Below are 26,834 nucleotides of genomic sequence, written 5' to 3'. Positions count from 1 at the left end.
CATTTCAGCCCTTTAAAGGAAACCAGAACATGTTGAGGGCGTGGGACGGAGGGGAACAGCCACTTTTTTACAGCCCCAAATTAATGAGTAACTTTGCCATTTCTCTGTGGCCTATGATGACAGGGTTATAACACATGATGCCCTTCCTGTTCATGTGTCTGGAAATGAAATGGAAATAAGTGCTCGTTGTCTGGGCCTCAACATGGCCACCAAAGCAGTTCATAGATCATGCTGTCGGGGCCTGTTTCATAAACAACTTTCCAAAAGCCTGGCCATTGATTACGCCTGCGGATGAACTACTTTCTCAGCCTGACATCGGGTGATCTTTCAGGACAGACACAGCCACTGACTAATCGATACGGGAATCCCAAGTATACTTAGAAGTCATTCCTGCCTTTCTGTAACATAAAAAGTAAAAATGTGTGCATTTAGAAATCACAAAAATCACAAAAGGTCTATTTGTTATTACTTAATGTGACGTGGTTTGATGATTTACACCAAATTGGAATAGTGGGAAAACTGTTCAATTTTGGTTTTCCTTGTAACTATTTATTTAGTGCCTGTGTCACTATAGAATTACTGGACTTATACTACACTCATTTTTTTATGACTTTGTGGTCCATATATTTGCTGCACTGTATCTTTGGCATCCCCCAAACTCTCGCTAGAGTAGTAGAGGTGGCCCCATTGCTCTTCAGAGATCAGTCCTAAATTTTTATGACACAATCCATCATGTTTTGACATTGTGATTTACCCTCGCAATTATCTTTTTCTGAAACGTGTGAAACTCAGAAACAATCGGTTACCTTAAACATTTCTAACTTACCACACGCTGAGTGAGCTGCACAAGTTCCACTAAACAACAACTCAAAATAATGTAACCTAAAAGCAGAATAGCAAAATAACCAAATGTTGTAATACAACAAATCAATCTTTTTCACACGACTCTAATTCCTAGGATTTATCTCACATTTCTGTACTTGCCCCAAAATACCATTCACTTGTATGTTTTCAGTAAATTCAGAAAACTATCCAGAATGTTTCGCTTGTTGCCACCACTAATCTAGAGAACATCCCTGCAGGGCGTATGGGAACAAAGACAAGTTCAAGAAGAAAACAAGTTGGTTTGGAGGACTGCAAGCAATTTAAACTGCATGAAATAATCTTTTGAGAGAACAAGGCAGAAGCTCAGACAGTGATGTTCTACATGGAGCCAACAAGAACCAGACCCTGGATTGCTCAGTGGATTTATTTGTGTGTTTATTTATTTGGTAAACAAATTTGCCACTATCTTCCAATTCAAATTCGAGCATCTGCTGTTGCCAGAGAAACAAAATGAGGACGAGAGTCCTTACAATTTGACCTTCTCTTTTTTTCCCACTTGTTTATTTATTTATTTTTGTATCCCGTCTGGAGGGAGGGTAAAAAGAAAAAATAGAGCCTTCAGAAATGCATTAACACCTCAATGACATGAGGCAAATGTGCTCGCCTCAAAAATGCACAGTTTTAATGAAGGACCTCTGGACCCAATCTTGAAACTCGGCCTTCACTTGTATGACATGAAAAGAGAGCACCAAAGCATAAATTGCTCTTTGTACCACAATGTGTTGAAGCGAAGCACAATCTGAATGTGCTTGGGTCAAACCATGTGTGTGAAACACTGTACGTCTGTTTGAATCCTTGTTTGATCAAAACAAAATTCATGCTGACACCTCGCTTAGATTGTCTCATTCCAGGCCATATGAGCAAGACTCCTCGAGAACAGCCAACATCCTTTATGCTACAACGTCCACGATGCTTCATTTCATCTGTTTTCCCCCTGAGTTGGAGTAAGTCTTCCATTCTAACTCTGCACGGCTTTTTCAGGCTTTGATTTTTAAATCAGTGATTCACTCACTCTGGTTTCAGGAACTTGCCAATGACATTACAACCTACTAAAACATAGCAGGCAAGCAAGCCGCACTTGCCAGAAGTTAATCAGGCCTTTAGAAAGTGAATCGCTCTCCGACCCTTTACTCTCCTTCTAATTAAATAACGGGAGCGAGGATCAGAGGCGGTAAATAATATATTAAAGAGAATGCTGGATTTCATCGCCATAGCAACCTGTACAGCACCACCATAATCGGAGTGATCTCGCCATCCCCCCGCCCCATCCTGGCCTTGTTGACACAGAGTCTTATCAGGCATTCTGGTCAGTCACCACAAGGGTCACTTTTCAATTCCTTTCAGGCAGATAGGTAGCCAACTCTGAACTCCAGCAAGCAGGCCCCACGCCGGCACACAATGGTGGCCTTTCAGTTGCCGCCTTTATCAGTCGCACCACTGTACACGACTCCACAAATCTGGTCAATGCAACTCTAAGAGGGGGAGACCCTTTTAATCATGGTTCAAATGCACAAATGACTTCTTGGTCCCACTTTACTCCACTGTGCTCTGTTCCCCATGTAAATGTTTGTGTAAATACAGGCTGCTATTGTGCCACTGTAATTCAGCACTGTAAAACGAGACCTGTGATACTTGTGTTTTTAATTACACAGGATTAGGGCAAGGGCTAAAATACTGGTTTTGCTATCCCACCATAGTAACAGAAAACACTTTCCAACAGGAGTGAGCTCTGTAGACATTAGAAAAACTTGTTTTTACACAAGATCCCTTTAAAACCCAAACTAAACGTGTGCTGACAATCAGCAGTAGGCCTATATTTGGCATAATAAGTAGAGGTTGTAGAGCGAGTTCCACCTCAGTGGCCACGGTCCCATGATTCTACTCTAATTCACTTTTCACCTTTGGGGTGACATTGGCCCATTCAGAGAGCAGTAGCCGGGCAAAAATGCTAATTTGACGAGGACGGAGCCCGGTCTCTGTGGTGCAATAATATTTTAATCTCCTCAACGAGGCAAATCAATTGGAAAGTGACCATCTGCCAGGATATGACTATCACTGAAGTGGAGGTAATGAACATACAGGGAGTGATTAAGATCATCATCATCAGTAGCAGCATCCTGTTGTAATCGCCCTCACACAAAAACTGCTGAGGTGCCATATGACAAACATATGACCTAGTAAAGAAATATGCACTTATAGAGAAAGTACCCGGCCAAGGCGGAAAAAAAAAATACTGCTCAAGGGATTTTTTCTTAGAACTATGCATTTTTTCATTGCTCAGCAGGTGCTTTTTGGTATATGAGACAAAAAAAAATAAAGAAAGAAAGAAAGAATAAAACCTGTATTGGTTCTGTAAAAATGTAGAATTGAAGTTTTTAAGCCCTGCTGCAAAACTGCTCTGACAGTGCGCTTGGGATGGCCAAGTATATGGAGGTTTTCACCAAATTATCTAAGCCTGACACTGCATTCTTTCCTATTGAAGCTCTAAAAAGGATCCAGGACACTCATGACGATTGTCAAGCCCAGTTATTGCAGCTTGGATTGGGCTTTGTCCTGACAGTGGCATACAGCTGCTTGTAAATGAGCTAGCATCGCTAGCGTTGACTGCTATTATTCTGCTCTCGCGGTTGACAAGGTTGCTTGCTGAGGGGATTTTGGAAGGGAATAGGAAAGCGTGGCATACCGAATCAGCGCAAAGCAACAGGAAACGCAGCTTGAGTCCTCCAGGGTTTTTAGTCTTTTTATGTTCACTACTAGCACTAAATGCTACGGAAGTCTAGGGAAGGCGAAGACACCCTGAGTCACCTTTCCCCCCACAGAGCTGATTCCATAATCCTGCAATATCCTTTACAATAGCATGTTGTCTTAAGAAGTCAGGTTTTCGCAAGAGGGGGAAGAAGAAAGGAACAAGAAAATATTGTGGATATCAATGCAAATATTCACTACTGGGGAGAAGGTTTCAGTCTGGTTCAAGTTCTGTGGTAGGATGTTCCACTGAAGCATACTAAGCTAACATGAGGACACGACCCTCAGCTTTGGTCGGTGAAAACATCTATGCCATCCACAGGCCAAATCTTCATTAGCCAGACAAGTCGCAACAATCAAACGCTAAGCCTCACTTTCTTACGCATGTTGAGCTCCATAAACAAGAGTCAGGCCTCTCTGGAAAGAGCACAGTACACAGTGTTTTATGAACTGGCCAACGCAGCAAACTGCCTGTCCTTTGCCCGTTTGTCTGTTGTCATGGGCGAGCCTTGATGGACACCATAAAACAGGAGATAGGAAAACAAGCAGCGTACTGGTGACGTTCAATAGGCAGGAAAAGGCATATGCTGTCTGATACTCAGACAGAGCCTCGTGTGGTTCCTGGCTCCAAAATTCATTGGTATTCATGACCATGGTCTGCCCCAGTTCATTTACATCTTTCTCTTCCATAGCAACAGCGGGTGGGCTATCAGGAGCATCTTTGATACAGGTGCGTACCGAAAAGGAAAAAAAAAAAAGAAGACATTGCGTCATTTAGCTCGGGATAGATATTATAAGAATATACCCTACTGTTTCTGCCTTTTTGCTGCTGAGGTGGGTCCTTTTAAAGTCTAGCTTTAGCCCGTCAAAGACTGTTTAGATAGCATCTGCATGCCATAGCAGCCCCCACCTCTCCTCCCTCATGCTGTACCAGTGGAGATACACACAAGCACACAAAGACAAATTACTGTGTAAATTACTCACATAATGGGAATACTGTCTATCTACATTGGTATCAGAAGAACCTTATCACTCTGAGGGCAGGACATTCCAAACCCTTAAGTGGAGTGGAATTACTAGCAGAAAGCAAATAAACCACCAACCACAATAAGTTGTGCAAAGCAAAAATACACAAATACATTTCTGAAAATAATAAAAACATAAATACAAGTAAAGACATAACTTAGAACTCTTCGTAAAACCAGGGCCTGCAGGTTTCATGATGTGATGTGATAGCGTACAATTACACATGGACATGTATGACCTTTAAGCCTAATTAAACACAATACACCACTCCAAGGTCATGAATTTGTCTTTTATGACATGTTATTGAAACAGCATCACCTCTACAGGCAGCTGACAGCTTTCTCACACTGCCTCAATCTGTAAAGCCCAGAGGGCACGTTTTAGAGGGGATGCTAAAACACATGAATAAGTCTGTGCGATGATAAGTCATTGTCCAAAAGTTAGGGAGTTAACAGGGAGTCTGACCTCCCGGTGCTGCAGTATAGGCTTCTACTCTCCTAGCAAGGCTTTACACTAGATGCTGGAAGACTGCTGTGAGCATTTTGATTGCATTCAGCCAGGGCTGTAACAATTCCTCGAGAAACTCAAGTAACTCTATTACTACAAATCACCAAGGCAAACTTTTTGCATTGAAGCTTTGTTTAATCCATTTATCTATACACAGCTCACTGTGTTGCGCCAGGATGATGATTACTGTTGCACCGGCGCTCACACAGGTGACATGATGAAGACGTGATTTGATGGCACAGGTTTGAAAAATGAAGAAAGTGAGAGAAAACAGCAAGGGAAGAACAGAAGCAGGGAAAAATGACAGAAAGAGTCCAACAGAAAGCTTGGAACAATTTCAAGCTGAGCGCAACGGAAACTCTGTACATTGTGACTCTTTTAAGGCTGTATTATCGCAGCACTGTGTCAATACTTTAGCATTTCAGCAAAAAGTGTCCAGTCTTTGCATCGAGTCCATCCAGTGGATCCAACACAAGGTAACGTTAATGTTAGCACTTACAGTAAATCAATACGACTGCTGGTTGAGATGAAGGCTAGTATATGATGACTAGTTTAGATCTGTAAGCTTAGCTCAGGAACATAAGCAAAGAAAATAAATGCTACAGTTAATTTTGTGGTTGTTATGTTGATAATCTCACACACACACACACACACACACACACACACACCTCATAGCGAAAGCAAAATATCAGGTGCCTAACACACACCAACCCACAGATATATACAGTTCAGTTTGACTGCAGTGAGTCGGGTCAGCAGTTGTAGGGCAAGCATTTAACACAGCAAACAGACATACATCAGCCAGTCTTATGAAATTACTGTATAACAATCAGGCCCATTAATAAGCTATTATAATAATGTAATAAATTCTTATTGTTGTTGTTGTTGTTAGTATTATTATTATTCTGTGTGCCTTAGACTTAACATAATTTGAAATTTATTTACTTGTACTTCAAAAAATGTTTTCTTCAAAACTCAGAATGTAATATGGCACTACATCATGGAGATTTGACAGATAATATTACTTTATGCAATTTAAGCAATAGAAATGTTGATTGCTCCTCAATTTTAAGAGATTTGTCTTATGTTCTACTGTTAATTTATTACTGCTCTTTAATAAAGCAAAAGTATTTCTAATCTGATTACTAGATTAATCCAAGGAATAATCATTGGAACACTTGATCACCAAGATAATCGACAGCTACAGCCCTACATTTAGTCCCAAGAGCATTAGAAGGCCAGGCACTGATCTTGGATGATTAGTTCTGGATCACAGTCCAGACAACACAATACCACTGTAGCTGATGCTTGGCATTGGGTGCAGTAACCTTCGGCTAATGTGTGGCAGCTCCAGAGCACCTTTTTCTACTGGCAATAAAGGTGGTCATGATTACTCGATTGCAATAAATTATTTGATTTTAAAATAATCGATAAAGGTTTTTGTTTGATGAATCAATCAGCTTAGTGATTTGTTTATCATATAAATCATAAACCCGGTTATCTGTAGGTCATTAGAAAGACTATTTCCAGTAGTTTGAATATTTTGCACAAGGGCAGGACTTTCGTGTGGCAGCTAAAAGGCTAATAGGCTACTGCTATAATATTGTCAGACTTCACTGAAGGTGTCATTTGAAAGTCTGCAAGCTTCAAAAGTCTGTGTTTAAATACAGCTAATCTAAGCAGTTTTAAGCCATGTGTGGGAAACATACACCACCGTTAGCCTGGCACTGACTCTAAATTGACATTCACATAGAAGTACTAATTGAATTTAGCATTATCATAGCAGGAGCACCAGTTACTTTAAAAATGAAGATATCTGAAGTTAGCTAAATGATTATAAATGGTTTAGTGACACATGCATGAAATCTAGAAGCAGCATTAAAAAATGCAAAATCTCTCTAATTATGGTATTAAATATGGCTTGAACAGCATGCTGATACAAGCAGAAACACTGAAAATCCATATTTTAAGTTTTACTACTCTCTTATAATACAAAGCAAAGCCTCATGGGTACACATTTCTATACCTTTGCCACAGTGTTTCTGCTTCTTAATATCTTTGAAAGGCTCTGTGTGGTAGGTTACTGTTCAGTTAAGCCTATTTCTACTGCTAGTTGATTACAGATAACCAGCAGGGACTCCAGCTGAATGTTGCGTGTGTGTGTGTGATTGAATGCCTGTGTCAGCATTGGGGGCACTTTGAAGTAGCTGAAATGACTAATTATAAGGGGTGTCTGCAAAGTTTGGAATGACTTGTCATTAAAAATTGTTATTTTATTAAATAATATGCTAAATAATACACTGTAATTATCGATTTATAGTCATTTCTTGCACGTTATCTGCCTCAATATTTATTCACCACTTAGAGCACTCTACATGCAAATTATATTCCAACTTCATTTTCAGCGTTCTAAAGCTTCATGAGCACATGTAAAATTTCTTCATTTTTACACCTTCTTACTTTTCTTTGAACAAATCCATATAACTTCATTCACATTTGCACTGCAAAACAGCTGATTCTTACAACAAAAGCTACTCTTTACAAAAACACTTCTTTTCTGACATGCAGCAGGTCTAGGACATCAGACTAAAACAAAGGCTCCTATAATGCTTAGGGATCTGCAGCGAACCAATAAACCAATAAACCATTTCATGCTCCTCCAATCAATAGGGAAGTATTCCTCATACATCATTATAGATAAGAACGAGGGGTTGCTGGTCTCTCTCCCATTCTCTCTCTCTCTCTCTCTCTGACTACCTTCTCCCTCACTAAGAGCAATGTGCCCTTTCGTGTCAATACCTCGATGACACATTATTCAGACACTGCTTTGCCGACCTCCACCTGGCATTTAAACTCCCTGACCAGCAAGCTGTTTGCTCGGGCCGACACAGTCGAACAAGCTCAATCATTTAAGCAACAGAAGCCATGGTGAGCTTTTGGCCCCTCTGCAAAGGTCTTGTGAGGGCTCTACGGTAAAAATGAAGTTTAATTGAAAGTATTAAAGAGATACTTCACCCAAAAACGACCCCAACATTGGACTTTTCTCCTCTTATTAGGCCGGTCATTCGTCTGTATTTGAAAAACGTGTGCGAGAGAAATGCATTACGCAGAAGTAAAGTGCTAACATTTGAAGACAATCTGAATCTGTTTTTCAAATGTAGATCTTTAAGGCTACACCCTCTATGCTGTTATTTACAAGTGATCATATTGGTGATCATATTGGCAGCGTATTGCTTTTTTGGTATATCGACACTCACTGCTATGGCAATGACGTAGGTGAAAGCAACGCTGTAGCACGTTTCATGTGTCATGGTTTGTCAAACGTGTGTCACACCACAAGTAAGGAAAGAGAAAAAAAGCACTTGATCTCAGTGGTAAGACTAAAGCAGATCTCCAAAAAAATGCAATATGAATGGTACAAAACCATCCACTGCAGAAATCCAATTTCATGTGTTCTTTTGTTGCTGTCAGACTTCATAAAAACAATCAGATTCCAATCGGATATGCAAATCAGTTGGATATGGGTTGCCTGTTTGAAAATAGCCTGTGTAAAACATGCATTGGTAGTGCATTTGCATGTTTTCCATATATGGCCAAAGCACAGTGGTTGTCTTTTTTTCAGTCCAGTACTAAATCTGCAAACGCAATCTCAGAATATTTAGCTACCAAGGGCATTGCACATTTCTAGTTACCTCTGTTTCATCTGCGCATGCCAAATAGCACAGGCTGTATTGAAAAGTGCTGTAAAATTAAAATGAGCAAAGGTGCTTCTGTGAGGCCGTCCTGGAACTCTATTTGACATATAAAGCCTAAGAAAGCTTTGAAAAATGCAGAACGATCAGAAACTCTGCGGAAAAACTTGGCATAGTTATAATAGAGCCATGAAGAATTGTGGCGCAGTACAGGTGTTTGCACAAATTTCAGAGCTTCCTTCAGCTCTTTCTATTAATGATTGACATTCTGTTATCATGGAGGATATTGAGTGTACGCCACCCCACAGGGTGTAAACTTCAACCTCATTCACGTTAGAATGCAGTCTTACAGTCTTGCTGTGTCTGACTCGGACAATCTCAAGCTCAGAGAGGTGAAATGACTCACCGGGTCAACCACTGACTCACAGCGTGAGGTCATTGTGATTCCCTGCTTGTGTTCAGAGACACACTGGGCCAATTCCAATCCAAAGAAAAATAACCCCCTACTCACTTCCCCTGCTCCCTTCCACTTGGCAAATCCACAGTGCATGGGCAAATGAACATTAATTCTGGAATGTCGGGGTGCTGAAAGATTTTGTTAGTGTTACTTCCATGAGATACAAGGAATTTGGGCTAAATATTAGCTGTAAACTGAAAGGCTTTACCTGGTATTAGGTAAAGCTGCTCAATTTCAAAATGAAAACTATGCAGCCCTACAACACGGATTATTCCAAGTGGAAGTAGTTAAGGGCCGTGAGGAAGGGCTTAATTTTTTGGGTCTGGAATGGCGCCACTGCATCTGTCCCGCACAGAATAAGCATGCTACCAAGGCCACTGACCTGACCTGAAAGTCAACAGGCTTAATATGCATGAATTCAGACTAATATAACCTACCCAGCTGATATAAAGACAACATAATATAAGTAACTGCTAGAAATGCTGTTCATCTACTATGTATACATATCATCACCCATTTGAATGGTTGATGCATCCTCTACATGAACAAATCTAAATATGGCATTTTAGTGCACAATTTCTACTGTTTTTTTATGTCTTATTTAAATAATAACTGTCCATTAAAATGTGCAGAAGTGGGTTCTCTGTAGAGGATGTGTTAATTTATTTTCATGAAAATCAACAAAACAAGCAATTTGACCAAGACGGCCAGTTTTGCACATGATGCTCTGCATACGTATGTATTGTTGCTGTTGCAACAAAACCCTGTATATTTACAGAAGGAAAAAAAACATTCTTTACTGTGAATGGAAATCAATGAGTACGCACTTTTCCCCCAAATAACTCTGGAGTAATTCTGCTGATCAATTCATCATGAAATGATTCCAAACATCTTCAGTGATATGACGGTATATCAAAAAGGCCCAGAGTTTAGCAGGCTTGCTTCCCTGCTGAGTACAGACAATCATGAGGCTAATTAATTAACACTAGCTTGCTACATTTAAACCTCAAGCCTCAACATCTGTAAGTCACAGCGTGATACGTTACTCTAACAAACGTCAAATTACAAGCAATGGAAAACAGTGCATGTATATGACACGAACATCTCAGGATCTGCACAGCAGCTGCAATTCCACAAACAGACCCTGATGAGTTGGGTGACATGTCAAGAACCCTCTGATTGAAGACTATAGAAATCAGAATGGAACATTTCAACTACATACTTGCAACTAAATTGCCCAGAATTGTTATGTGGGTGTGACACAGCCTGCACTTTGTAACGTACTACACGTGCAGTGTGTATTACCAGTTAAAACGCTAGAATTTATAACAGCATCATTACCACTTGATCCAAGTTCGACACAGATTTAATCTCTGATACAGCAGTAGGAAAACCTGTTTTATGTAACAATAAACAGTACTTGTGCAGTAACATATACAGAAGTGTGTTCTCTGTAGAGGGGGTGTTCACATGTTCTCTTTAAAATCAACAAAATAAATCATTTCACCAGGTGTGCTAATTTCTGCATACGACTATATCTGTGTGGTAGAGGAGAGCTGGTTTGTGCCAGAGGAGCAGCACTGATTTTCTAGTGACTAATCATACTAGGCTTTAATCACAGAACATCGGTTTAATGAAAGGTTCAAAACTTATGCAGGGTGTTTCACCTTTGCAATTTTATCACCAAGTAAAACCAATGACAGCACCCCCTGGTGGATGTTGGCAAACATAAGCATTGTTTTGGGCTTCAACGTCCACACGCACTGTTAACACTATTGTACATAAATGTATGTGAATTATACGGATTTATGTGACCCGCAATGACCTGTAAAGCATTAAAGTCACATGTTAATTATTCTGAAGTAAATTAAATTACTATAAATGAACTCCGTGTCATCCACAACAGCACCTCTTGCAAATTTGCAAATTGCAAAAGGAAAAAAGGTTTTATGCATTGTTGCTCTTAAAATCTTGCTCTGTCTGCTTGCTGGCAGCAAATAACTCCAAAACAATCAAAGACTGACTGCAAAAAATTACAAACTGCCAAACCATGTGAACTCCTGCCGAGTTGTATAACATGACATTTCACCATTTTTCTTCTTTTTTTTTTTTGAATTGCCAATTAGTTTTGGATGCTGAAGGTGCCTGGCCAAATCTGTCGTTTCCTGATCACAGTTCAGTCACTAATTTAACTGAGTAATTATCAAAAAGTCTGCTTCTGGCTACTTCAAAGACAGAAGAAATCCATGGGCTTCCCAGAATCCACCGCAAATGATGCTGAGGCCAACGTGACCCTAAAACTGCATGCCCTAATCACCTTAAAATTCCACAATATTAAAGCGGCAAACAGGAAACTGCTTCTGGTTACCCTCTGACCCTCTAATACACGGTCTCTTTTTCTCAGAGTGCTCACCACCCCCCGCCACAGACCAAAAGCCAACACATTCATACTATTTCTAGCATTCTGCTTAGAAATGGCCCGCAACCATGGCTCTCAGTGTTACACAAAGGAAAGTTCTTCCAAAAGCCCTGAACTAAGAGAAGCAATCAGATCTTAAATTTTCTTAAACTATCCACCACCTGCAGTATAGCTGGGTCTATCTCTTCAAGACAGAAAAGCAAAAAACAGGAGGTCAAAACAAAGGAGGAATGAAGATTCTTATCGTATGGAAAATACATCTTTTAGATGAAATTCGCTCACAGAGGACACATTCTGGCAACCAGGCCTTTTATGGCCACATTACAGTCAGCCTGCATGGTATGTGAAAAGCAAAACAAAACAATAAAGGTTTCGTGGCTCACTTCTGTTGGGATGTTGTCTGTGGCGAAACGGGAGGCAGATAAGACAAATCTACTTGCTCTCTATAGACTTTCTGACAGTGTGGTCTGCTGCTATCCTGCACTGTTGTGCAGATCGCTTGGGATATGCTTGTTAAATGGCCACAAACCGGCCCGAGCGGGAACAAGACAAGACAAAGCATAAAAGACAGACGTGGGGAAAGAAAAAAAAGAAAGAAAAGAGGACAGGGTAGATAGGAGGCATATGGGTAGATGACTAAAACAGTAAACTCTGTTCTCATCCGGGAAATGAGTGTCCTCATTCTAACCCTGTTGTGTGTCATTAAAGCCTTTATCCAATTAGGGGTTTTCATTAAATGAGCCTGAATCGACACAGTCTCATTTTTGGAGCCCTCACACTGTCACTTAACCTGAAATGCTCCAAGTCACAGTGAATACAAATGACCACAACAGTGCATCTAAAATCTTCCGCTTTAAAAAATGTTAATGCTATGTCTAATCCACCCCCATACATAGCATCAACCACTGCTGGACAAGCTGCCAAGAAACCATAAAATGCTAATTAGTCTTGGCTAGGTTACAGTAGTTTCAGCCAGTTTCCACTGATACCCATTTGTTTCTATATCCATAAACCTGTTTGGCCAGAGCTTCATGCTCCGACTTCAAGTCCCTACTCAGCACGTTCTGAAAATAGGCAAATCATTAATACAGACCAAATCGATATTGAGTATCATCATAGTCTCATGAGGGAAGTAGCCTCAGACAGACATCCTAAGTTATAAGTAGCAGTGATGGGTCCTGCTTGATTTTGCTTTTTTTTTTTTTTTTTTTTTTTGCATGGCAAACACAAACCAAGGGCCAGCTGTGATGGACCTTAATCCATTAAATCCCCCCCCACACTAAATGGCAAATCCTAATGAGGATTTGAAGAACTCTGCTGGGTGGGGACCGGTGGCGGCGGCCGCACCTTGGCTAGCGGTCTGCTCTCCATTCCATTGTCCTCTTATCAGCCTTATCAAGGAGGGGTGACTGTTGATGAAAGACCTGAGCTGCATTCAGGACCAATGGCGTATTGACCCAGCGGCAGCTTAGCACTATGGGAAGTCAGATCCCTTAGCCCGATACAAAATCCCTGTGTGACATCAGGGTGGAAAACAAAAAGAAAACCCAAAGAAAAAGCAAAAAAAAAAGCCCACGAAGGCTGTTTACTGTGAACAACAGAACAAAAGGACTGCGCTCTTGAGTCTGTGTTTAATAAAGGCGTGTTCCTAAGTCTGTCTCAAAGCAGATGGAACAAGACTCCAGACTATTCACTTAACTTCATTAAGGATTTTAAGTCACTGGGTTTACGTTCATGCTGATTGGTCTTAGAGAGAAGATTTCCCAGAAACACTAGGAATCCTGAGCTGTTTTTATGACTTGAAGCATTTCATTAACGAGCATTACTCCATAGATGAGATTTTACGGTATGTCAGTAGCAGACAAGGCTTTTAAGTTGTAGGCTTGCCCACACACGTTTAACTTCACAGAACGATTTGTTTTCACAGTAGGGCCCAAATTGCAACTTGACTCCCTTGAGCAATGCAGCGCAATCTGTAATGACTCTACTAAATATGCATTCAAAAGTAGTGATGGGTACAGGAAAAAAAGATAGCCAGAGCCAATTTTTTTTTTTATCTTGCTTTGCATCTCCAGCAGGAATATTCCCGTGTTACATACAAAACCCACGGGAAAGACAAAAGCATGTGATGCGGCAACAGCGTATTTGGAAGCATGTTTTCCCCTCACCTCATCTTTTCATGAAATATTTGCCTGACACCTGAAGAGATGTAGGTGCGACCCTGTCAATCCAACCACTGACACCAAGCCCAGAAGATCCTCTCTAATGCTGTCTGTGCATACTTTCATGTATAGGAGAATCCAGTGCACACAGAGAGAAAGAGAGCGAGAGAGAGAGAGAGAGTGTGGGGGAGAGGGGGAGAGAGGGCTGGGATTTGCTACTGTACTCTCTCTCTGACATGTTCCACCGTTAATCACCACATATTCAGCAGGACCTTCTTTCAGGAGGCAGCAAGACAGACACCTCATTTCAATCTGAATCTTCAAGGATGGAGGAAAAGAACCTGTCAAAATCAGGGCTCCTATTTAGAGGATCTTTCTAAGGCTCCAGAAGCTCTATTGAGAAATACTAGGTTGCAATTTGAGACTTCATTTTGCTATGGTGACACTTCTATAGGTGGGGTAAGGATAACTTATGAACTTAAATTTATATTCAAATGATTGAGGCCATCATTCCTTGTTAAGCTTTTTAATGAAACAGTAAGCCTGTCATCTTAAAACACTAAGGAAGTAATGTGCTGCTGTAAAGCTGTGATCCCAACTTACCGCTTTTGTTCTTGATTCACTGCACCGCAGTCTGTACAACTACGTTAAATATATACTGCTATAAAAACAGATTTATATGGAGAATTCTTGCAGACTTTCCACAGTTCCTTGAAAAACAGTTTAGAGTTGTAAACTTTCCAGCATTTACTACAAAAACGTGTGTATACACACACACACACACACACACACACACACACACACACACATTATATATATATATATATATATATATATATATATATATATATATATATATATATATATATACACACACACATATACACACATACATACATATGTGTGTGTGTGTGTCTTTCTTCCGATGGTTTGTTTAGAAAGAGACAAGGTGAAAAGAAAGCCATGAATACAAATGAATTACGTCCAAGTATATAGACAGCAGTCAGCCCCGCAAAATTAAATAAGAAAGATGAGATGCAAAGTTTCGAGGGATATACCAGGAAGGGGGGGTATAACCCTGAAGCAATTAATCTTTCGAAGCTTCTGCAGAAGCACAAAACTTCCAGCCATTTATGGCTACGGCAGTAACCCATTTAATTCAATTATAAAATGCATTAAAAAGATATTACGGCCGGGGCGGAGTGTAATGAAGCATGTTTACTTGGGGATATTGTTTATAATGAACAGTTGTTGGGCTTAGCCCTATAGTTAGAAGAGGACATCTGAGCAAATATAGGAACATGAGATAACTCAAACAAATAGATGAGTCAGATATTCGATCTTACTTTTAATTTAATTGAGAGCAAACCCAATGCACGTTCAATGTTAATGAAGGTACATTCCAGAGCAGGTTTCTGAACTTTGAAGGTTTGGCTAAAAGAGTCATAAAAGGTGTAATGTACGCATGTGCAATTATCTTCATACACCCCAGTGAAGTAAAGTCCTTGACGAAATAGTGGTCGCACTGACAATTGCGTGAAATTCTTTCACATGTTTACCTACGTCCTAATAAGGGATACAATATCGAGTCAGTTCTTACCTTCAGTGCATTGTATAGCAGCCAAAGCAAACATCAGGCAGCAGAGGGTTGAGAGACTCCACGCTGAGCATGCCATTGTGCTTGGCTTGGACATTCTCCTCATGTTTGGCCGGAAGTCACTGCAGTCACAACAGTCCATGAGAACGGATCTCAAAGACACTCATCATTAGGATCCGCACCTGAAAAAGCAGCCACAGTGGATCGTCAGCGCTGGAGTAACACCTCAAAAGCCTTCTGAGAAAATCAAAAACTCTTAAAACTGAAAACTACAAATCCACAAAACCTACAACAAACCAGAGTGTAATCTTGAGGGTGGAAACCCTGTAATGGAAACAAATAGCTTCCCCCACATCCAGATGACAAATTTAACACACTGCAAATGTGCAAAAAAAGAAGAAAATAAGCCTTTAAATTCAAATCCTCGCCATTCTTCTTCTTCTTGCTCCGTCCTTGTACACCTCTTGGGAGTGCCTGTGTGTCGTCCTCCTGGCATTCACCAAAAAGACGGCCCTACATTCATCAAGCGAAGCAGCCGCTAAACGGCAAGGCCGCTGACTGAAGCCACTTAGGCATGTATCTCTCGCCTCTTAACTGTTTATCTCAGTCCGCATGTTTACACCTCCCGTCTGCCCCGGTGCTCCCCGCTCATAAACCGTTCTCACACCCCTCACAGGGGAGCGCAGTCACTCCAGTAACAAGTCACTTAGGAGCCCATTAAAACATTGTACACACCCCTCCCATGCTTTCTGTTTAAGACACACTAAAGCAAGCCCACCCTTATCTGTATATATGATTCAAATACAAAGTCTGTGAGAGAGAAAAAAGGCGCACTCCTACTTTTCTTTTGGTCAGTTTTCAGTCACGCATGTGAGCAGGATGTGTTCCGAAGTGCTGGAAGAAAATGAGCTTAGTAGCTATGGCCTATTAATCAAGGCAAAGTTGCTTTTAAATGGCAAAAAACGCAGTAAAATTCCTTAACTCATAGAGCATTCGGGAAGTTATGCGCAGAGCGCAGTGCTCCAAGTCATTAGTGCTTAAGCTGCTTGAATGCATCATGAAAAGCACAAAAAACCCCAGACCTTGACTGTAGTGAAGTGAAGAGAGGCGATGGTGCTCTGAAACTCTGCGTTTGTGTTCAAGATGTTCTCAAGGCTTTGATGGCAGGAAACTTTTCTTTTCTCTTTTTAACCCCTTAAACTGTACGGACCTTTCGGCAGGTCCATGGTTCCATTCCCCACTCTCATAAACACAGAGGAGCTAATTCATAATAGCTACTACAAAATACGAATGAAATTCCAAATGATGTTTGAAATTCCTTCTGATGTACCTATTCAGTGAATATCTGTGAACTCTTGATAAAACACACAAGTAATCCTCAGCCTGTGCTATTTTGATTAAAATGACTTGCCTCGTTAGACCACATCCTGATTCATCCAAACATCCATAGTAACTCATCAGGATGATCTGAGCTTTGGTCAGAACGCTCAAAGAACACAGGAAGCCATTCGTGATTTGCTAAAATCCTATTTGCATAGTGAGGCCTTCTGTGATATCAGTATTGCAAAAACCAATATCATACTAACAATTAAAATGGAATAAATTGTGCTGCCCTACAGGATAATAAGCCGTAGAATTAATAACAGAATAATAAACCTAAAGTTTAAGGGGTTAATAAACTTCTCCTCAGATTCTTCTTGCTAGCATGGTAATTCGTCAAGGGAAATAAATATATTAAACGCGAGGGCTGAACCTCTACAAGGGCAGATGGGTGTTCGGTTAAATCAACGACAACAGCTCGCTACCTTCATATCTTTGTGTCATGCTGTGAGCGGTTAACATGCTGATCAGTCTGAGGCACTGAAGGCGCAGACTAAGGCGGTCTGCCTGACTCCCACTCTCCTCATTAAACGCACCAAGGTCTCTCTTCTCTGCTGGAGACCTTATCTTCCTAAGCTGCGGCGAAGACCCGCCGATCAACACCTGTTAAGTGCTTCAAACGAAACAGCACCGATCGAACCCCCAGCCAGAGCGCAGTAGGGAGCCTTGCTGTTTCCGTTGTGTACGTTTTGTTGAATCACGCCAAATTATAACAACTTATGCTTGTGTACAAAGGACCAGGCCTTTAAAGTCTGATGTCAGTGCTATACCCTCATACAAGAGGGTTCTGTTCCATGTAGGGAGATTTTATGCGTGTTGTGATATGACAGCTTGTGCTGTGTTGTGTTGACTACATATAAAACCAATGCAAGCAGATGTTTAAGTACTTTGAAAGATGGAAAGCCAGAGGGGCATGGACCCAGAGGCTGCAAACCAGCTGTGCACTTCCATGCAGCTGCTCTTTAAACCAAAAGAAGCAGGCAGACAGGTTCATCATCAAATACGTTAAAGGGGAATTGCAAAAGAACATTTGTTGCTCCTGTACAAAAGCAGGGTGCTGGGAAAAGAAAGGAGGCATTAAAATCAAAGTTGAAAGGACAGTTTGAAATGTTAATGGCACAATGGGGAAACAACGCACAGATGTGAAAGAATGCGGCATTCTTTTGCCCGAAACCTCCTCGTTGTATCCCTCTCAGGCGAGTGCGGGCCACCAGAGGATAAAGGAAGAGGCAGGCCATTCAGGGCAATGAGGCCTGGAATAATAGGCTGGGGACACAGGAGTGGGGGGGGCACAGATGGGAGGTTGGGGAGTTTACAATACAAGATTGACAGCTTGCAAGTCTTGCTTGACCTCTGAATTAACCCCCAAGCTTTCAATGAACTAAAAGAAAGATTTTCTGTGATATTGACTGTCAGAGAATATGACAAGTGTATAAAAAAGAGGCAGGCTAAACAGTAAATTACTCAAAACGTATGCATGCGAGACTAAATTAAAGATGCACACTTACATTAGCATGACGCATGAAAGCGCAGGCATCTGAGAAAGCATGAACTCATGAACCAACCTGACTCAATCTCACTCTACCCATTATCTTCTGGATTCGCCATCACATTATCCAAGAAAACTTGCTCCATGGAGGCAGCATAAATCAGGCTGTTTTTTTCTCCAGTGGTTGGATTATTGGGTCAGTGATCAGATGACATTAGTGTCCCACTGAGCCAGATATCGGAGAGGAAAATCAATCAATGACCTCGCGTAGGCCAGCTGATGTAGCTCAACACATGGTGGTATGACTAACCCTCAGTGCTCCATCTGAGTGCTGCTGGACTGAGGGCGCTCAATTAGAGAGATCCTTGTGTTATTATACACTGCTGCAGGAAGAAGATACATGCACTTCTATCATGTGCATTTTTGGGGGGCTTGAGGAATGTTTAGTACATATCAGCGCCTACTTTTGAACATCCATAACAGCACAAACTGCTCTCAGACCAGTAGTTCTTGAATGGTCTGCATAAACAAACCATTGCTTCATTTTCAAGACTAATTAATTTAGTAATGCATTATATTAAATGTAAAACTTGCACAATTAAGCATTCCTCTGATGTAAGATGTCTTACTAATGGCCCCTGCTACAAATCTATCCATTTTTCTGCCCGTTCAATTCATCAAATTCAGCAATCCCTGCTGGCCTGGACGTAATGGCACAGAACAAAGCCGTGACGCCCTGCTGTATTTCACAAATTACTTAATCTGCAGAACATTACAGAAATGTTTTTCAAACCTTTCCTTTCAGCGTTACTACCACTGAGATACTTGCAACGCATTCATACTACACCCATATTAACACAAGAAATGAGAAAGTACACCAAATTTCAAATCTAAGCACATGCACAAGTCTACAACTTGTACTTGAAAGGGCAGATGATTCTCTGGAGTTCCAAAGAAAGGCAGTCATTTCTCTTCACTCCTTTCCTCTCATTTTTCTTCCTCCCTCTCCATCTTTGCCATAAATAGAGATGCACTTTATACATTAATCAAAATAATCAATAATCAAGCCCCTTTTTTGCATATGATAAACATTAACATTTTTTTATTAAGCTGCCACTGAGCTGAGAGAGAGAAGGAGAAGCGATAAATATAAGTAAAACCGCCAAGGAGGTAGAGTAAAAAGAGCATGCCGATGTTCTCTCTACAAAATGCGTAAAATGCACCTTCTGGAAATAGCCCACGATCCTAAGGGCTAGAACCAGAATTAGCAGTTTCACTTTGGTACAGATTACTGAGTATAAGATCACCTACTATGGTTTTCAAAAAATGCTATACTTCAGACTCCATTCCCCTTATTTTGATATATACTTTTCTATTTTTGCAGATAAATGACATGCATAGTCCAATAATCACTACAGTAACGCAAGGAAAATCCTATTAAAACGGCAAGGTGGCTATACCTGTCTCTCAATAGGGATTATAATGGGGCCGATTTGCGAGGGTAACTAAGTTTTAATACAGCCTTCACATACTGGTAACAGTAATTTTGATGTTTTAGTGGACGAGAAGTGGATTATCTCAAAATGAAATTTGGAAATGTCATTTCCATTAACTGATAGCGTCAAATTCCTCCTTTTAGGTTGCAGACGATAAGGAGGATCGTGCCACAGCCATTTAATGGTGGCTTTGCCGAGCACTCCTCAGCTCCAGCGTTAATGGGCTGACATTAATACAGCTAGATAAATAAGAAGGTCAGAAAAAAATTTGAGGACCACCATTATATAGGTATCTCACACAGATACTACCTGTCAATCAGCGTAAAAGGAGTCCTTGACACTCTACATTTCTCGTTCAGTTTAGACAGATAGGCGGAGGAATATACTTATACCTCTACAGGAAGAGACGTTACTTTACCCTTCCTTTGCATCTCTACAGCCTCAGAGAATTCTGTAAGATTCTGGTGGGCCTTTGTAACACGATAAGAGCGAACCAAAAGTATGGGGTCAAGAAACGTCAGGAACTGAAAAGACGAGAGATCTGCAGCGAGCCAGTCGTACTCTCCAAAGCCTCATCATCTCAATTTCAACAAAATGCATCAATTTTTAATTCACTCTAAAGCAGTGAAAGCGCTGTTGCTGTCAAAACGGAGCAAAAGCATGACTGGAAATGAGTGTGTGCGTGTGTGTGTCCTCGGACTCAGTCTCATCTGTCATTTGGAGTTCATCTGTCCTGATGCATTTGCATTTAACTCTCCACTCTTTCACTCCACTCCCTCTCCACTTTACACTCTTATTCCCCTCTGGCGACCTTCTTAGACCAAACTGAGAGATATTGTAAGAGTTACAATCTACTTTCTTCATTTATGACTACATATACACAGTAATATCTTCAATGCACACAGACACACACGCACATATTTTTTATATTAAAATATATATATATATATATATATATATATATATATATATATATATATATATATATATATATATATATATAAAACTACTTCAAAGCATTAATCTGGGGCAAAATGTGTGTATTTCCCAGCATAACATTAGAATAAATACAAATGAACCACAATGCAGTACAAATAGCACACATTTCTGGTTTTCAAAAAGTAGTTGATATCTAGGCAGAAGAACAAATATCTGGCACTTGATCCCCCCCTTGATGCTCCCAGCCTGATTTAATTTAATGAAGCGCTGATTAGCCAAAATAGGCATTGCATGATAACTACAAGTAACACTGGCCTCCCATGACGAGGGGTTTGAAAATGTTTGAACAAACAAATTCATACATCAAATCACTGCTAGTACTAATATTCTGCATTTATTCTCAAATTAGCGTTTTTCTGAGAAAATAAACACCAACATAATCTTCTGAGGTACTATAGTACTATACAGCATATACAGTACTATATTTTGTCATTGTCTAATTATCCATAACTGGAAAAATGCGGTGACAGAATTTCATGACAAATCAAACAACAAAATGCTCAAGATGAAAAATATCCAGCTACATTAACATAATTAAAACTTAAGAACCTTTTATTTTTTGGGAGATCTTCTTAGGGGTTTTGCTCAGACAGTGACAATATATATGACTACATACATGAAATAAAAAGCCTCAACCTAAACCTAACCTTAATTCCCAGTGACCAAAAAATACCCTTTCAATTTTCAAAATGACTCAAAAAACATGTTACAGTGTCATTTCAGGTTGCATCTGTATTTCAATGGTTTGTCCTCAAAATGTACAAACACAAACACACCTGGGATTAGGGGTGTGTATGTGTTCATGTATGATATACACACACACACACACACACGGTACACATATTAAGTGAGCGAGCAAAATATGGATGCTTCAAAATTAATTGCTCCAGTGGGCAGACATGTAATGCCTCTCAGAATGCCACAGACAAGAATGAGCAGCTGTACCGGAGAAAAGCCTCTGTCCCTCTATTAAGCATCAGATCATCAATTATTCACCATCATCGTGAGGCATTATTCAACAGGACGATTAATTTTTTAAGATAGCAGGAGGCAACACAAAACATAAAAAGGGGAGCTTTATGAAATGTCTAGAAAAGACGACGTTCTGGACAGAGGTGGTGCAAGAAATAAATAGAAGGTTGATCTGTGTTTAGGGAGAAGCTCCTTGGTGGAAAAGCTGCTGCTGTTAGCTCTGTGCAATACCCAGACAGGACATTAAAAGAGCAAGCAATGATCATAAGGTTTCCAGCCTTCTCACCAGCAATTAATCCATGAGCTGTTAATTGAAAGTGTAGTGAATTAGAAGTAGAGGTGCATGATTTGCTTGCAAAAAAAATTCTTACATTTTTCCTTTAGAAATCTGAAGTCAGTGCTGGTTGAATAAGCCAAACACACAGATTTTTCCTGGCCATCTTGAATGAGTTTTTTCAGATGCGAACAAAGAAGCTGTGATGTCTTGGTGCGAGACGGAGAACATGCACTAGACAGCAAATCATTTGAAAATCTGGAGACAAAGGGAAAGGGTGTAGTCTACTCCCTGAGAGAAATCAGTTGTCAGGTCTAAATCTCTCCTGACAACACAACCAGCAGTTAATGCCGCTTGCTAAATCTGATGGTACGATATTGACCTTTTTCAAAAGGCACAAGCAAAACTCAGAAGCCATTAGCTACTGGATTCAAAACTCTTGCATGCTGAAACTTTTTGAATGCTAAAAACTACATAAGCTGTTAAAAGCCCAGGCCAATATTTCCTATAGTGCTACCAGATGCACATGGCTTATAGGATATTTCGTTTATGGATATCATCACTGTGTCTCAGTGGTGAATTTGTAAGAAATGAGTGCTTAACCTCGGATGTTAACACGGGAATGGAAAGCCAAAAATACAAAAGGGGGCTGAGTTCATGGGGGTTTGTTAGCAGGGGGAAAGGTTCTCACTTCATTCACACACAGCATATCCTGTACTGTTTATCATGACAATGATGTCTATGGTGAAGTGTCTTTCTGACTACCTTAGTAGGTCCTATGGACCTCCTATGGGAACACTTTCTATGGACGTTTAAGATTCAACTTTCACAGTATCTTCTGGCTGGTGCACTTCTTCTAAGGGCAAAATAGAATATTTCAGTTGTCGTACAGCTTTTGGTATATTTTACAATCCAATTTAACTTGATGGGATTAGCTCCTATGTTCCAAATACTTTTTAATTCACCCTGCATTACATTCAGCACACCACTCCACCTTCTTTCTCCTCTGTGCTCATAATCTGCGGCAAGAATTTCACAGAGAATAATTTCGAGTGAATCACTGCCCAGATGCGATTGTTTAGCCAAGTGGATTGGAGATGAAATCCATAGGAGCAGAACTTGATTCATAATTCCCATATTAATTTTGACTCGTTCACCTTCGAGAAACAATCCCACGCGGGTATGGCTGAGACGTGACCAAGTTTTTACCGTCATCTTTCACAGAAGTCTGAAAATGAGTCTGCAGACACTAATTTTCTTAATGCTCATCTAAACAATGCAAATCAAAGGGCGTTAAATGAGAGCTCAGTGCAGCAAAAGAAAACGGGTTACAGGAGCAGACACTAAAGGCCCACTTTAGTCTTTCAGGAGGATCCAGTTTCATTGTGTGTGGTGATCTGTTTCTCCGAGGTATTTAGGCTCAGGACGGAGAGGGTGGGGGGTTGGGGGGGGGGGGGGGGGGGGGCACCAGTGTTTCTGCCTGGATCGTTAGCTTCATTAACATGTGTTAACCAATGCTGCCATGAGTGTAATTGAGATGCAAACGGTCCCGCGCTGGATTACTGCATGGGGCAACCTAGACTGGGCCTGTTACCCTGTTTCTGCTACCAATTGTTTGAGAGCAAGAGAGAAGGCTATTCACTGCTGCTTCACAATGTGCAATGTCCAAAATGCTACGCCGCTGCCTGTTTGTTGACTGAGAACATATGATGTGAACAATATAGAGGCAAACCCTATCAATATAATAAGCAGCAGGCAATTCTCCTGGTTACATATAATTCTACAATGCATCAGCGATTTGATTTGAACAGTAGCACTGGATGTTTCATCAATGCAAGTGATGAACTTCTCTCATCAGCACTGACAATTCAGAAAAGAGCAGGGCCGTTATTCTCCCCTGACTAGCCTTCAATAGAGTCACATTTTTAAAAAAAAAATCAACAAAATGTTATTCTTTTCTGGGAGCTACGCTGACATTTGTTGAAATGGTTCAGGAAATAGACCCCAACCCCTCATCCATGTATGCCACAGCTGAACTACACTGATGTGTTTGCACTGATCTACCAGATACCACTTGGCACATTCAGCAGCGTTTCGCATGTACTACATGTAATGCAGAAAAAGCTGGAGGATCCAACTGCTTTAAGGAGTGGAATCACGTAAGTGACCTCCATTCAGGGGAAACGACCTCTCTTCAATGGACCATGAATCTATCCAGGAATCAAAGTGTGAGCACTGCTGAGGAATCATTCCAAATGTAAATGGATTACTGGTAACACAGTCGTCTTCTGCCACCCACAACTGGGCCACAGACGCAAGAATCTCTCGCCTCCTTTCCCCCCTCCTCTCGTCTGGAGTTGTGCTTGCTTATTTGTGATAGCCCCCTGCCATTCAGCGCAATTCACCACAATCTGACTCAAGTCTGGGTATCACGGGCAGGCACAGAGGATGACACTGTCTGTCTGAAAATAGGAATCAATTCAGGCAACGTTTTAACGTCAGTCTGAAAGGAAGAAATAAACACAGAAGGTCTTCCCTTGAAAAAAAATGCTGTGGGTCCTGTGAGAGCCGAGCATATATAAATCAATTATTGATACACACTCTTCATAAAGACTTTTCAGTTTGTGTCTGTTGTCCACAAAGAATATAGGCTGCCATCTATCTTTGCATTGTTATTCCAGTGAAGTGCAACTGAGTGTGTGAGCTATGATAATACCACAGCTCATGTGGTATAAAAACTCAACGTGAAAACTGATTAATTTAAATAACAGAACGATGTGACATAAGGGGGAGTAATGGTTACAATGCTCCAGTGTACATTGGTGAAATCTCCTTCTAAGACATCGTCCGTCCGTGCGCTGTAGCTACTTATATGTTATTGAGGATGAGCAACCATTTGGAGCAACAGAATGCATTAAGCTCAAGCAATACAAGATTATCCAATTGTAAGACTAATATGGATTTAGCTAAGGTAATTGCTTTGATGGGAGCCTACGATTCTTCCCATGCCGGGAAAACAAGGAATCATCCTGGTAGCGTGCCCAACTGGAAAAAAACAAACATGTAACATCATCCCACAAAACACAAGGAGACAGGAAATCCAGGTTCCCTATGCATTCAGTGACATAATCTATGAATTTTATTATGTCCCATGGACAATTACGGCGCGTGTGCCACACACACAATTTTGCAACAAAGCAATGTTTCTATCAGATGTTATCGGCTGTGTTTCCATCTCTCCCTTAATTGCACCAAAGTAACCAGACACACAACTGGGGGACCTTGGGAGCTGGGAGAAACATTCCGGAGAGATCTTATCAGGGCACAACAAAAAAAGCAGGAGGAAATGCAGCTAAGAGTGGGCTCGGGTTGGAGGGCTGAGCTGGCCGGCCAGCCCAGGGGCCTGCTGAGTTCATGTGTGATGGCAGTGAGTTCTGGAGCTGTCTCCTGCCAGTTCAGGCCAGACTTGCTGCTAATCAGCTCCGGGTGATGACTGATGAAAATGCCATCAGCAACTAGCACTGAGAGGCAAAGACCGAAAATACGTCTGACATACTGACTTCAGAATGACTTATGGATGGTATGCACTGTGCAAGGAAATTACTAGTGTGACAAATAAATCCCTCTTGATGAATGCACCCAACAGGGATAGTTTGTTCAAACTACTGAGCATTCCCAATTTAACATGTGTCACTTTGCTATTTGTTCAAAAAAAAAAAAAAAAAAAATCAGTGGTATGAGAAAAAAGGATTTTTTTAAATGACCAACACAGACATTTTCAAACCGGGAATTCATTTAATAGGTTTCTGCTATTCGCTCCAGCATGGTCCAATTCTTGAAACCTTCCATTAGTGAATTACTATTAGAGTATAACTCACTGTCATCTCTTAAAAACACATTCGACAAACTTCATCTAAATTGTGCACTAAAGTGAGCCACTTCAAGAGCTTTGCGAGTAGAAAAATAAATAAATAAAATAAAAAAATATTATTTCTCCTAATGGTGAGTTAATGAATCTCCCGGATGTGAAATTATTCATATTCATCTAAATTTGGAGGTTCTGATGCTAAACTACAGGGTGTCCCAAAAAAAACTGACATCATTTTGGAATCTAATAACACAGCCAATTCTCCCTCAAATGATCTCGAATTTTAACAAAATGTGTAAAAAGTTTAAAGTTTAATTTTGAATCACTTTTTTAGGTAAAAGAATGGCGTTCACTAGAAATGAAAAGGCATTTTGTGCGTTAGATTATGCTCAAACACAGTCAAACAAGAGTGAGCAGCGTGCATTTTCGAGAAAGTTCAATAAAAATGCACCAACTGGAAAGCAGACGCGTGTCGTGTCACAGGTGGTGCGCATATTGAACATCTGTGAAGCTGTGAAATCGATTATAAAATCTACATCCTTCTGAATTTCTTGTTTAAATTTTGCTAAAATAAATCTTGTATTGTTCAACATGAAGCCTATTTAACTTCGTTTGCCTAGGACATGTGGTATATTCACATCTCAAATGATGTCCATTTTTGGCACTCCCCGTATTTCAGACAATTTGGCAGATTTTTCAACAACGTTTTGGCAATACTGATTCTCAAATTATATAAAAAAACAAATGCTAAAAAAACAACACTAAAAATTTTAATTTTTTCACACTGATATCTCTTACCACCACAAAGGCTAATAAATTAATAAGAATGTTTGGAACTATTTAAAGAATTTTACAAGCCCCAATGC

General features: G+C 40.5%; 1 protein-coding gene across 50 annotated transcripts in view; it reads right to left on the bottom strand.

Moving 5' to 3' along the window:
• adgrl2a (adhesion G protein-coupled receptor L2a) overlaps positions 1-26,834 on the bottom strand; it is a 101,817-nt gene that overhangs the window by 58,424 nt on the left and 16,559 nt on the right. For all 50 annotated transcript variants that reach the window (XR_005131505.1, XM_037545231.1, XM_037545251.1 and 47 more), the window contains exon 2: positions 15,494-15,672. Coding sequence is in view for 49 of the 50 variants with exons in the window: in XM_037545231.1 (XP_037401128.1) it covers positions 15,494-15,632 (139 nt within the window). In the remaining variant the exon portion in view is untranslated. The remainder of the gene's footprint in view (positions 1-15,493; positions 15,673-26,834) is intronic.

Source organism: Pygocentrus nattereri, chromosome 15 (genome assembly GCF_015220715.1).
Source record: "Pygocentrus nattereri isolate fPygNat1 chromosome 15, fPygNat1.pri, whole genome shotgun sequence".
Taxonomy (NCBI): Eukaryota; Metazoa; Chordata; class Actinopteri; order Characiformes; family Serrasalmidae; genus Pygocentrus; species Pygocentrus nattereri.
This window is presented reverse-complemented; position numbering and strand designations above follow the sequence as displayed.